This window comes from Myxocyprinus asiaticus, chromosome 16 (assembly GCF_019703515.2).
Source record: "Myxocyprinus asiaticus isolate MX2 ecotype Aquarium Trade chromosome 16, UBuf_Myxa_2, whole genome shotgun sequence".
Taxonomy (NCBI): domain Eukaryota; kingdom Metazoa; phylum Chordata; class Actinopteri; order Cypriniformes; family Catostomidae; genus Myxocyprinus; species Myxocyprinus asiaticus.
Window position 1 is genome coordinate 46,142,269 of NC_059359.1, and position 12,955 is coordinate 46,155,223.

General features: G+C 38.1%; 1 protein-coding gene across 1 annotated transcript in view; it reads right to left on the reverse strand.

Moving 5' to 3' along the window:
- Positions 1-12,955, reverse strand: part of ascc3 (activating signal cointegrator 1 complex subunit 3) — a 295,431-nt gene that overhangs the window by 37,920 nt on the left and 244,556 nt on the right. Inside the window, exons 31-34 of the mRNA XM_051720604.1 lie at positions 8,367-8,504; positions 6,613-6,733; positions 6,408-6,540; positions 6,124-6,249 (exon numbers count right to left, since the gene is read on the reverse strand). Of these exons, the coding sequence (XP_051576564.1) occupies positions 6,124-6,249; positions 6,408-6,540; positions 6,613-6,733; positions 8,367-8,504 (518 nt within the window). The remainder of the gene's footprint in view (positions 1-6,123; positions 6,250-6,407; positions 6,541-6,612; positions 6,734-8,366; positions 8,505-12,955) is intronic.

Sequence of the window (12,955 nt, forward strand, 5' to 3'; positions counted from 1 at the left end):
TTGATGTGGGTCTTTATGAGTCCTCTTATGGCCTGTGTCTGCTCGCAGAGCGACTGAGCAGGGGTGAATCATGGCTCATGTCAAGGTGACTGAGCCACATAACAGAGCTTTAAAGAGTTGCTGGACAGAGACAGATGAGCACAAGCAGAACGCCTTACACTCCCCACCAGGACAAATCACCTCAATCCCACGCACGCACACGAGTGCACACACAGACCATATCCCTGGAGAACCTCGCCAGTCAGAGCCAAGACATCATATTATTAACATACAACTGTACTGTTTTTGAATGCCTTGGTATGTGCTATCAAATATATACTTACCACAAAGAAACAAAAAGTACCATGGTAATACAATGCTTTCTGGATATGGTAATCAATAAATCATTTAGTAATCATTTTGTAATATAACCTAAAAAGTCAAAGCAATAATTTCATGTCCACTCATTTTTATTTATTTAGTCAATAACGGTGTAATGAGCAGGATGTGCCGGGGTCCTGATCACCCTTTTGGGGTTTATTTAGCAAAAATGTCCAGCTAACTGTACATTACTTTTGTATTTCATGAGACTGCAAAAATATATATTTTATGGAGGTATTTCAAGCAATTACTCCATTCAATCGATTCACATTTTTTAAGCAAATTTCAAAAAATGTGACAATGGAAATTCGGAATGGATATAGGCAGCGCAGCAGTTTGAGTAATCTTTTAAGCTTTATAGAATATAATAATGTCTGTTAATGTTAATAAAAGTTATTATAAAGGAATATCTATGGTTTACAGTGAAGAAATTATCTGGGTTCTTTTCTGAAATACCAGCAAAACAAGTTTAAACATGGTTCAACAAGCCTTCGTGATTTATGTTGGACATGTCACAGGTTAATGTATACACATCCTCACATGTTTAACACACTTCTACAGCCGGAGAAATGAAAACTACCAATATGTGTCGAACTGTTTAAATTATTAACCCACATACAATAAATAATAATATTTTACTTCAATATGATCATATTCCAAATCAAAACTTAACAGCAGTTTTTGATTTACTGCATTCAAAATAAATGCAAATCCATCATTTTAGCAGTATGGCATTATTTTTATTCACATCCTTTCACAAACAGTAGTCCATATTCTGAGGTGGTGGAGAAGGGTCCCGTTTCTCCTGTTATATCTTATATGGTGGTCTTGAACACATAAGATCATCGTTAGATCATATTTGACCTCATATCTATCACAGCGACAGCACTTTGGAAATGAAATGAAATGTCATTTGCAATTAGAGTTTGCGCTGTTTCTTGGTAAAATTTGAGCAGACGCGATAATGCCGGTGACCCATGAAATATCATCATTTATGTAGAATCCTGTTTCCTGATGCAACGATCTGGTGGAAATTTAAAGAAGCCCTATTCTCCAATAATCTGTGGCAACCACGCAAACAGCACTTTTTGGGCAGTTTCAGCACAATTTGAGGAAAGTGCCCATAGACAGCAGTTCTTTTCTGGGCTACCAAAAGAACCCGGAAGTGGCGGGGCAGAGTGTTTGTTTGTAAACAGTAACTTCATCTATACCTGGGAGCGCCCGAGCTAAAAACTGTTCTAGTGGATTTTGAGGACACTTTTTAACGACCGGCTGTGAATTAAACACTTCTGAATGTCCTCCTCATCAGACCATTCCTAGTGTGTTGTGTCCTCCGTCGCAAACTTCGAAACATATGCACAATTGGTCAACAGCATCGTTGTGTGAATAAATCATTTCTATCATCTTAATGTGCATTGTGACTAATGCAAAATTCTAGCAAATCCACCTCTGCCAAGCAAATTGAGTTTATGCGCATATAAGCGTTTACATAAATATAACATGATGGAATATTGACTAAATGTAAAGGATATTTTCATCAAAAGACAAAAAATATGACAAACAAAGAACTGGAAATTAACACTGGACTCTACACACAGAAAGTAAGTTGCATTGTGGGTTCTTAGAAAATCACCAATGAAATCAGATGATGTAAAGGGCTCTTATGATGGTCTTTACAAACAAATAAGTGTTTGATGTAGTGCTGTGTGTAGGCACACTCTAACATTCACAATACACAACATCATACCCAGTCCACTAACACCATAAACTGCAAAAACGGTTCTTGCAGAAATCATTTACATTTGAACACCAAATCAGTATTCAGCAACTTGACCCCACAGTGTGGTAAGCCAATCATAAGAGGTCATTAACAGACATACAGTAAATCTTAAAAGTACAGTAGAACACAAACTCTGAACTGTATAGTTCACAGAGAAGGTGGAAAATGGTCACGAAAAACTAAATGAAGGCTGTTTTTGCTGCAATAAACCTTGACTAAAATTATAAGTGGACCTGTGGGAGAAAAGGAATGATAAAATGTCAAGAATACAGCCTCCTAAAAGTGTTTCATTACCTCAGTGATTACAGTTGAATGGAAGTACTTGAAGAATTAGTGTGTGTTATTGAGGGTGTTTGTAGTAGGGCGAGGGCACACACAGGTCTTTATGTTTAATGTGAGCTGACAGGCGTGCAAATGTCAGTGGAATGTTCTAGAGTCATCTTCTTCTATTAATCACAGATGTCTGCGCTGCCCTGTACGACCTGTGTGTGCGTTTGTGTGTGTGATCTCCCAAACCCTGTTTTGTGATGGAGGTGTAAACTGTCGGTCTGGACTGCGGCCACTGTGGCCAGCGATGACGTTGCCATGGAAACACAGTGAGTAATGATGCTAAAGATGTGTTTGTGACTTTTACTGCAGTTCAGTCACTGTGCTTCAACAGAACAGCTTGGATTTCCCTCATGGCTAATTAAAAAAGCAACTAATAGTTATAATTTTCATTTCATTCCCGTTGTGTTTATTTATATTAAGAGTCATATAATATCATCTCTTGAAATCAAAACACATGGAGTACATGCATTAGTAATAGTTTTCTTAGAGAAAAATAATAAAAAGAAAATGATGAAATTGAATTACATTTCTAGAAGTATTTCTAGATGGATATACTGTATATCAAACAGGCAGATTAATTAGCCAATATTGAATCAATTTGAGATTATCAGTATCGGCTGGTAACTGTGCACATTTGGTCAATTAACATGGTAGTTCCCCTTATTTGACTTACAAAATCTACCGACAGCACTGACAATTAATTTTCAATCTCTTTGAGTTAGTTTTAAGTAAATATTGTGTGAAATTAATGTTCGTTTCATTTCAGTAATGGTGTGCACATCTCATTTGATGTCATTAAAAAGTGTTCTGTAAATATTAGCTAATAGTCAACCGATATATTGCTTTTAACAGCTGATACCAATATCTAGAGAGCAGGGCGGCCAATATAATACCAATATACATATAATACAATGTAACAGAGGTTGCTCGATAATGGATTTTAAAGATAATGATAACTAAGGTGGTGGAAAAAGCTGATAACGGATTAATTGGCCGATAGTTTTTAAAATGAATTTATTTATTTCTAAAATCACACCACCTCAAGAGGCTGCGGTCACACTCTGGAACCCTCCAAAGCCATCCACGGTGAAAACAGTGAAATATCAGCATTCATTTCTGCTGATAATTTATTGTTTAAAAGCAGCTATCGGCACCGATTAATCAGCAAAAACGATATATCGGTCAACATGTTAAATTTAATGATGCCAAATGAGATGCAAACGAAAATCCTAAAATAAAACAAGCACTTATTTCACACAATATTTACTTGAAATTCACTAAAAACAGAAAACGTTTTATATCCATTGAAAAAGCTGTTGGTAAACTGGACTTTGATACAAGGAACTAACAACTGTCAATCAGTTGAGCTGGCAAATATATAGGATGGTGCAAATAATTTCAAATTATTTGCACCATCTGGTGCTCCATTGATGGTCCCATCACCATCAATGGAGCACCAGTGGAGAGAGTCAGCAGCTTCAAGTTCCTGGGTGTCCACATCACTGAGGAACTCACATGGTCCATCCACACTGAAGTCGTTGTGAAGAAGGCTCATCAGCACCTCTTCTTCCTGAGATGGCTGAGGAAGTTTGGAATGAACCGCAACATCCTCACACGGTTCTACACCAGCACTGTAGAGAGCATCCTGACTGGCTGTATCTCCGCCTGGTACGGCAATAGCACCGCCCACAACCGCAAAGCACTGCAAAGGGTGGTGCGAACTGCCAGACACATCATCAGAGATGAGCTTCCCTCCCTCCAGGAAATATATACAAGGTGGTGTGTGAAAAAAGCTCGGAGGATCATCAGAGACTCCAGCCACCCGAGCCATGGGCTGTTCTTACTGCTACCATCAGGTAGGCGGTATCGCAGCATCAGGACCCGCACCAGCTGACTCCATGACAGCTTCTTCCCCAAAGCAATCAGACTTCTGAACTCTTGATCTCCCACGATCAAAATACATCAGCATGCACTTTATTACTCTTACTCTTATATCTCACACCGGACTGTCATAAATTATATTATTATTATATTATATTCTCTCTTAACAACTGACTATCAACCGACAGCCTGAATGTCAATACAGTACAATACTGTACATTCTATATATACTTTTTTTATATATTTTTATTTTTATTTTTTATTTTTATTGAATAATGTGTATCTATATTGTGTGTATTGTATACTGTACAGTGTATATTATTATTTGTATATTGCGTTGTGTGTAATTATGTGTATATTATGTCTATTGTATCTGATGTTTATTGTAAATTGGTATATGTCTCATCACTGTCACGACTGCTATGTTGATCGGAACTGCACCCAAGACTTTCACACACCATTGCACTTGTGTATATGGCTGTGTGACAATAAAGTGATTTGATTTTTGATTTGATTTTGAAATTGGCCAAAAACATCTTATTTGAAGTCATGAAGTATTATGTAAATATCGGCTAGTAGTCAACCGATATATTGTTTTTAATGGCCGATACCGATATCTAGAGAGCAGGGTGGCCAATATAATGCCAATATAAACATAATACAATGTAATAGAGGTTGACCGATATTGGATTTTACCGATATCGATAACTACGGTGGTGGAAAAAGCCGATAACTGATTAATCGGCCGAAAGTTTTTAAAATTTATTTATTTCTAAAATCGCCACCACTTCAAGGGGCTGCAGTCACACTCTGGAACCCTCCAAAGCCATCCACGGTGAAAACAGTGAAATAACAGCATTAATTTCTACCGATAATTGACTGTTTAAAAGCAGCTAACGGCATTGGCAAAACCGATATATTGGTCGACATCTTCAATTTAATGATGCCAAATGAGATGCACACGAAAATGTTAAAATAAAACAAGCACTTATTTCACACAATATTTAACTGAAACTCACTAAAAACAGATCCATTTTTTATATCTATTGAAAAAGCTGTTGGTAAACTGGACTTGATACAAGTAACTAACAATTATTATTTTTATTTATTTATTTATTTTCCGTTTTTCACCCAATTTGGAATGCCCAATTCCCAGTGCGCTTTTTAAGTCCTCGTGGTCGCACAGTGATTCGCCTCAATCCGGGTGGTGGAGGATGAATCCCAGTTGCCTCCGCCATCTTATCACATGGCTTGTTGAGCACGTTGCCACGGAGACATAGCGCGTGTGGAGGCTTCATGCCATCCACCGCGGCATCCGCGCTCAACTCACCACGCGCCCCACCGAGAACGAACCACATTATAGTGACCACGAGGAGGTTACTCCATGTGACTCTACCCTCCCTAGCAACCGGGCCAATTTGGTTGCTTAGGAGACCTGGCTTGAGTCACTCAGCACACTAACAATTGTTAATCAGCACGAATGGCACAAATATAGGCCGGTGCTAATAATTTCATACTGGCCAAAAATTGGTGGTTTAATATGCCTGGCCAATATATCGACACTATTGCTAATATTGCCATTATATTGACCACCGTGCTCTCTACATATCGGCCATTTGGTCATATTGGGTTGGCTGACCACTACAAATATGTTTTGGCCATATAACCTCACTGATAGAGTCATAACTAAGATTTGCACCTCAGGGAATTATGGAAACCTCCCAGGATGAAGACAGTGATCCTGATGTGAGTGCAGTGTGTGTGTGCAGTACCTGGGGTTCATGACAAGCCTGCGGAAGAAGTACGTCCAGGTTATGTAATCCATAGCGTCCTGCTTTGAGGTGATGGTGCCTGCTGCTATTTCTGCATTCAAGTGATCGGAGAGCACGCTCAGAAGACTGAAGATTCAGATAAAGATGCACATCTCAGTCAACATTACAATCATTTTCAAACTTGAAACAGGTTTAAACCTGTATTTTAAACTGTCCGCTCGTGATCGGATTGCTGGAAATGGTTAATAATACAGGTGTAAATGGGCTCACTGCTGTGCACATACCTTGACTCCACAGGGAAGGGCTCGTACAGAAACTTCTTATAGAAATCCTTCTTGATGTCGTGAACAAGAATCACAGCCTTTCCCTGGTCATCAAACTGAGGTCGTCCGGCACGACCCATCATCTGAAGAACATCTGGAGATGACATCACACACACAGTCAGCACCAGCACATGCACATAGACAGACACATAAAAACAGATGTTACCTGTGATGGGGTAATCCACGTAGCGCCTTGTCTTTCCATCATAGTACTCGGTGCCCTTCACGACCACCAGGTGGGCAGGGAAGTTCACACCCCAGGCCAGTGTGCTTGTCGCAATTAACACCTTGTAGAAAGCCAAAGGTGGACTTGTGTAGGGTGAAACCATCTCAATTTTGCTTTTTTTCCAAGTGTCTTTATAGGTAAATATGCTGTTTAATACTTAATACCATAAATCTGTAACTACTTGACTCAAATACAGTGGCTGCAAAAAGTGTTTGGACACTTAACCCCTTCAACTCTGGTGCATTTTTGGTGTTTATAATATTATGATAAACAGAAAAAAAAAGACAAAAAAAAAGAAAAAAAAAAACTTTTTTTTTGGTTGTCCTAAATTTGTAAATGTGTAATTCTGGCTCTGTTCACTCTGCCTCACTTTGAAAAGTCTAATTTTATTCCACTAGATGGTAGCAAGCACTACAAAAATGATTTTTTTTCTCTATCACATTTTATCACAATATACAGATCTGAAATGTAGGTGGTGCTCTAGAGAATTTTAGCCCTCACAGATGTGCTCGTCCATAGACATTCAGTCTAATTTTCAGTTCAAGCACCAGCCCTGTTGTTTCATTGAATATCTCGGCCTCTGAGTGGACTAGAAGCTTACTCTAGGTGTCATTAGAAAGCTGAGATCCGCTTTACGATGATATAAAACATTTTTATCATCAATAGTCGAAAACATATTTTCTGATGATTTGTTTTGCATGCTTTTCCTTCAGGATAGCATATTTCGTTCTGGACATCTAAGATATAACATTGGATTATTCAGCTAAGCAAGCTCAGAGACAAGTAAACATTGGCTTATTTTTTTAAAGAACATCCTAAGGTAAAAGCAGATATAAAGTTTTTAGCTATTTAGGGCTTACAGCAGCAGTTATCGGAGCATAAGAGACGTTTGTATTTGATATTTCACTTTGTGATTCTTTTAAAAATCTTTCGAACTGTGGTATTAGGGCAACAAAATTAACTGTACATTCACATTCCTGAGAGTGAGAGCTTTCATTTGATACATGACTTGTCCATTTATGTGCTATGGGAAGGAATTTTATTTTTATATAAATATTTCTACCCCATTACCTCTGGGGGTGCTCATTTTTAATGCAAATGTTTTGAGACCTGATTTTGTTATATGAAGTAACATAAATGCAAAAGTGATGTTATCTCTGAAAAGTTCAGATTCTAAGCTTTCAAATGATACCTCATATGCCTGACTTATTTACGCGTAGACTTTACAGTTTTAAGTGTAAACTTTTTTCACGATATAGCGCCCCCCTCTGGACCCACCGGCGGGTCAACAGAGTTTGTTACACACTGAAAAAACCTATTTCTGGTTGTAAAAACGTTAGTGTATAATGTTCATTACAAACTAAGGACTACACATGTGGTTAACCTGCTAGGACACCTGTGTGAACTTGAGGGAAACTTCCACATGAACTTGATCATCCATCCACTAAAAATCACCTCATTGCAAAAAAAGTGAATTTAGCTCTGAGAAAAGCTCTAGCAGCATTTGTTTGCAGATGGCACTGAATTGATATTCAGAAATTTTAAAGTGTGATTCGAGTGTCCATGCACTTTTTGGGGCCACTGAATACTAACACTGTATTAAGGTGTGAAATATTAGATTCAGTCTTAAATTAAACATTATTCAACAGAACCAATTGGTTCACCATTCAGGCATCACTAACAGCAGGTCTCACCTGGATCTTACAGTTGACAAACAACTCCTCCACAGTCTTCCTGTCTCTCTCATGAAGTCCAGCGTGATGCATCCCTATCCCAAATGCCAGCGTCAGCTTAAGATTTGACTCTCTTATAGTGGCTATGATATCAGTCATCTAAAACAACACACATTCACAAATCTACATGGGTGAGCAGTCTCAAATATTATTTCACTGTACAAGTAATTTTTATCAACATATATTTAGTTTTGCAAGGGAAACTGGTTTATATATTTAACAACCATGTAGTAATGCCTATTTATTGGATCATCCAGTGAATTACTGTAAATACTTACAAACGATCTCTTTGATTATTAGCTCTTTTTATTTGGAACTTGATGGGCGCAAAGCAAAATATTATTTATAAAATAATTAAAATAGTAGTAGCTAGTCACTTGATGTTGCTTGATTCACATTCTGCTCTGTATTTTCACATTGATCCATGTTTTTTTGTCGCTCTCATGTGTAAATAACGTAAAACTGTCCTGCCCAATTATAGCTGTGTGGAATTATATATCACAGCATAAATGCTAGAGCAAAATCTTTACTGGCTGACACATTTCAACCACCTTATGATATATACCATCATACCGCCCAGCCACAGACAACCACTATCTATTTTGCACCAAAAAAGCAAACAAACTAAACAAAAAGCAGGAATAACAGAGATGGAAATATATGGACAGTGAACGATGGACACAAATAGAGGATTTCAGTGAGTGCTCTGAGGCGGACAGCGGACGGCAGCCGGCTGTCACTCAAACAGCAGGGACTCTGGTCGTTACACGCTCCAGTTCAGTAAAACAGCGGGACACCCCGTATATCACTGGAACACAGTATACATGCAGCAGCTATATGCACATGATGCTCACGCTAGTGTATACTGCCTTCTAAAGGGCCTGAGAGTACTGCACACTACAGGAACAGAGACTTCAATCAGCATCATATCCTGCTCACAGAGAAGTCATGTTACATGTGTAATATCCTTTATTGGCTCTTTAACTGGGCAGGTTTGGCTAGTCTCATAAAGACAGACATTAACATGCTTTATGGGGCTGCTTTCCTGAACACACGATCAGTGTGTTGATGGAAATATAGACCGCAAACATCCCATAGCTGCCTCATAAATGGCCAGTATTCCTAATACAAGTCAAAAAGGCCCTAATATATGTGTTCCCTATTATATATACAGTATATATATATAAACTCAGCAAAAAAAGAAACGTCCCTTTTTCAGGACACTGTATTTTAAAGATAATTGTGTAAAAATCCAAATAACTTTACAGATCTTTATTGTAAAGGGTTTCACCAGGAACGCACAATCCCTCCATCAGCGCTCAGACTGTCCGCAATAGGCTGAGAGAGGCTGGACTGAGGGCTTGTAGGCGTGTTGTGAGGCAGGTCCTTACCAGACATCACCGGCAACAATGTCGCCTATGGGCACAAACCCACCTTCGCTGGACCAGACAGGACTGACAAAAAGTGCTCTTCACTGACAAGTCACGGTTTTGTCTCACCAGGGGTGATGGTCAGACTCATTGTCGAAGGAATGAGCGTTACACCGAGGCCTGTACTCTGGAGCGGGATCGATTTGGAGGTGGAGGGTCCGTCATGGTCTGGGGCGCTGTTTCACAGCATCATTGGACTGAGCTTGTTGTCATTGCAGGCAATCTCAACATTGTGCGTTACAGGGAAGACATCCTCCTCCCTCATGTGGTACCCTTCCTGCAGGCTCATCCTGACATGACCCTCCAGCATGACAATGCCACCAGCCATACTGCTCGTTCTGTGCAAGATTTCCTGCAAGACAGGAATGTCAGTGTTCTGCCATGGCCAGCGAAGAGCCCGGATCTCAATCCCATTGAGCACTTCTGGGTCCTGTTGGATCGGAGGGTGAGGGCTAGGGCCATTCCCCCCAGAAATGTCCGGGAACTTGCAAATGCCTTGGTGGAAGAGTGGGGTAACATCTCACAGCAAGAACTGGAAAAATCTGGTGTAGTCCATGAGGAGGAGATGCACTGCAGTACTTAATGCAGCTGGTGGCCACATCAGATACTGACTGTTATTTTTGTCTTTTTTTGCTTATTTAGTTTATATATATATATATATATATATATATATATATATATATATATATATATATATACACATACACAGTATATTTACATACACAGTATGTATGTATGTATGTATGTATGTATGTATGTATATATATATATATATATATATATATATATATATATATATATATATATATATATATATATATGTATGTATGTATATATATATATATATGAACACAAGCAGAGTTGTACACACAGTGAAGTGTCCGAGGGATGATGTACTGAGACATCAGTACTCATGGAATGTCTCTCGTCCAATCAGATTCGAAGACCGTAAGTAACTGATATATATATATATATATATATATATATATATATATATATATATATATATATAATTCATACATTTTATTTCATTTAGTTTTCATTAATATCTCATTTAACCTCCTAAGGTTGGTGACGCAAACATGATAAAAAAAAAAAATAAAAAAAACTATTTCAGGCCATATTTTGTACCTTATCCATAAATAAGTGTTATGCATTGTAACAGACACTTACACGATAATGGGAGTTCCAGTCAAAGAAGGCAGTTGGTTGACATGAATATGTGTATGTGTTCATGCGGACACATTAAATGTGTTTCTCTACTATATAACATGTTTGTGTGTGTTTGTGTAACTCTGTGCATCTACTATTAAATAAATTATCACCTCTGCAAGGCTGCAGGTTTTTACAGTATGTGATTACTGTCTGAGTAGAATAAGAGCATTTTTCCTCTGAATAGCTCTGTAATGGAGTGCTTTGAAAATAAGCGCACATCTGCGATGGGAAGAAGAAAAAGCTGTTTGTTCACATCTTGAAATGATCGAAGCATGCAGTGGAATGGAAAGAGAAATTTAATGGGAGATGACACAGGCTTTTTCACTAGAAGCTGTGCTGAGTCTTACTGTAAACGCTGTTGAACAGATACTGAGCTTCTTCAGGTTGTGGATGAGGAAGAGGGAGATAGTCACAACAGTAGCAACACAAAAGAGCAGAGAAGTGAACATGTAAAGGCCTATTCACACCCAAACTATTCAAATTCAGTGCAATTTCATCAGTCGTGCCTATCAGCACTCTTTAGCCATGACTATTTTAACAGTATAGCATGGCCTCAAGGGCCTTATTGCTTTCATACATCCCATCACTTACTGTGTAACTGATATGTTGTCACTCTCATGGAATGGAACAATGACAGACAAATTGTAGTGTGAGGATGTGATAAAGAAATATATTAAGAGTATAACTATAATAATAGTGGTTAACCGTTAGTAGTAATAATAACATCTGTTAGAATAAACACAGCTCTAACCTAGTATGTGTGTATATGGAACTCATTCCTATTTTGTCAGCAATTGCTCTCCATCCAAAACACTAGTAATCAGAGACCAGAAATAACAACTATATGTCTATCTGAAATGCAAGATCCAGACAAAAAAGTAGGGCTGAATGATTAATCGAAATAAAATTAAAATCGCAATACGACGTAGTGCGATTATCAAACTGCAAAGGCTACAATTTAATCAAATAAATAAATAAATAGTCTGCACGCGCAGCACTCTGCACTTACTGTAGTGTACAACTCTGTTCTCTGTAATGTTACACTTACTCAAAAGCACGTGTGAGGCTCATGAGCTGAGCGCGATAAATTTACAATGCTCTAGATTCACTACTTGCACATTTGTGTAATTCCAAATGTTTTGCAGCGAAAGGTTACTGTCCAAATCTAAAGTAACCTGATAACACAGTTTTTTGTGAACAGAAGAGTGGATGAGGGTATTTTACTGCATTAAAAGGCCATTGTCAACTCTTTTACAAAGAGAAATGTCTTTGTTCAGTGTACCGTCAAAATAAAAGCTTCTGCCAAAATAAAGTCCCCACTTAGCTATGCCGCATACAGGTTAAGAAAATAAATCAAAAACATGGTAATGTTTAATAATATTAATAGGGCTGGGAAATTTAAAGGGGTCATGACATGAGGAATCAAATTTTGCTTGATCTTTTGACATATAAGAGGTCATTGTACTATAAAAACATACTGTAAGTTTCAGAACTCAAAACTTCCTCCTTAATAGAAAAAGAGCATTTATTTGAACCAGAGGTGCCCAAAGTTGGCCCGTGATGACCTTTGATTTGGCCCGCCTTGCCATAGATGACGAGGGAAAAGAATAAAAGGAAAAAAATATGGCATTGATGCAGCTCTTTGTTTTTAATTAATCTTTTTGTTTGAACATTTTTTGCTTTATTTTTGCATTATACAAACTTTAGTTTATTTGATAAGTAGAGAGTATAAGTGATTCCATTTTTAAATATGTATATGCGTACTTCAATGACTTCAATGATAAATAAGTGCTGTCTGAAAGCTCGCTCCATTGGCCATCCCAGGTGCCACCCCAAAATCTTCACTATGATTGGCCAGCTACAAATTCGGAGGTGGGCATTCAATACCGCCAGACAGAACCTAGT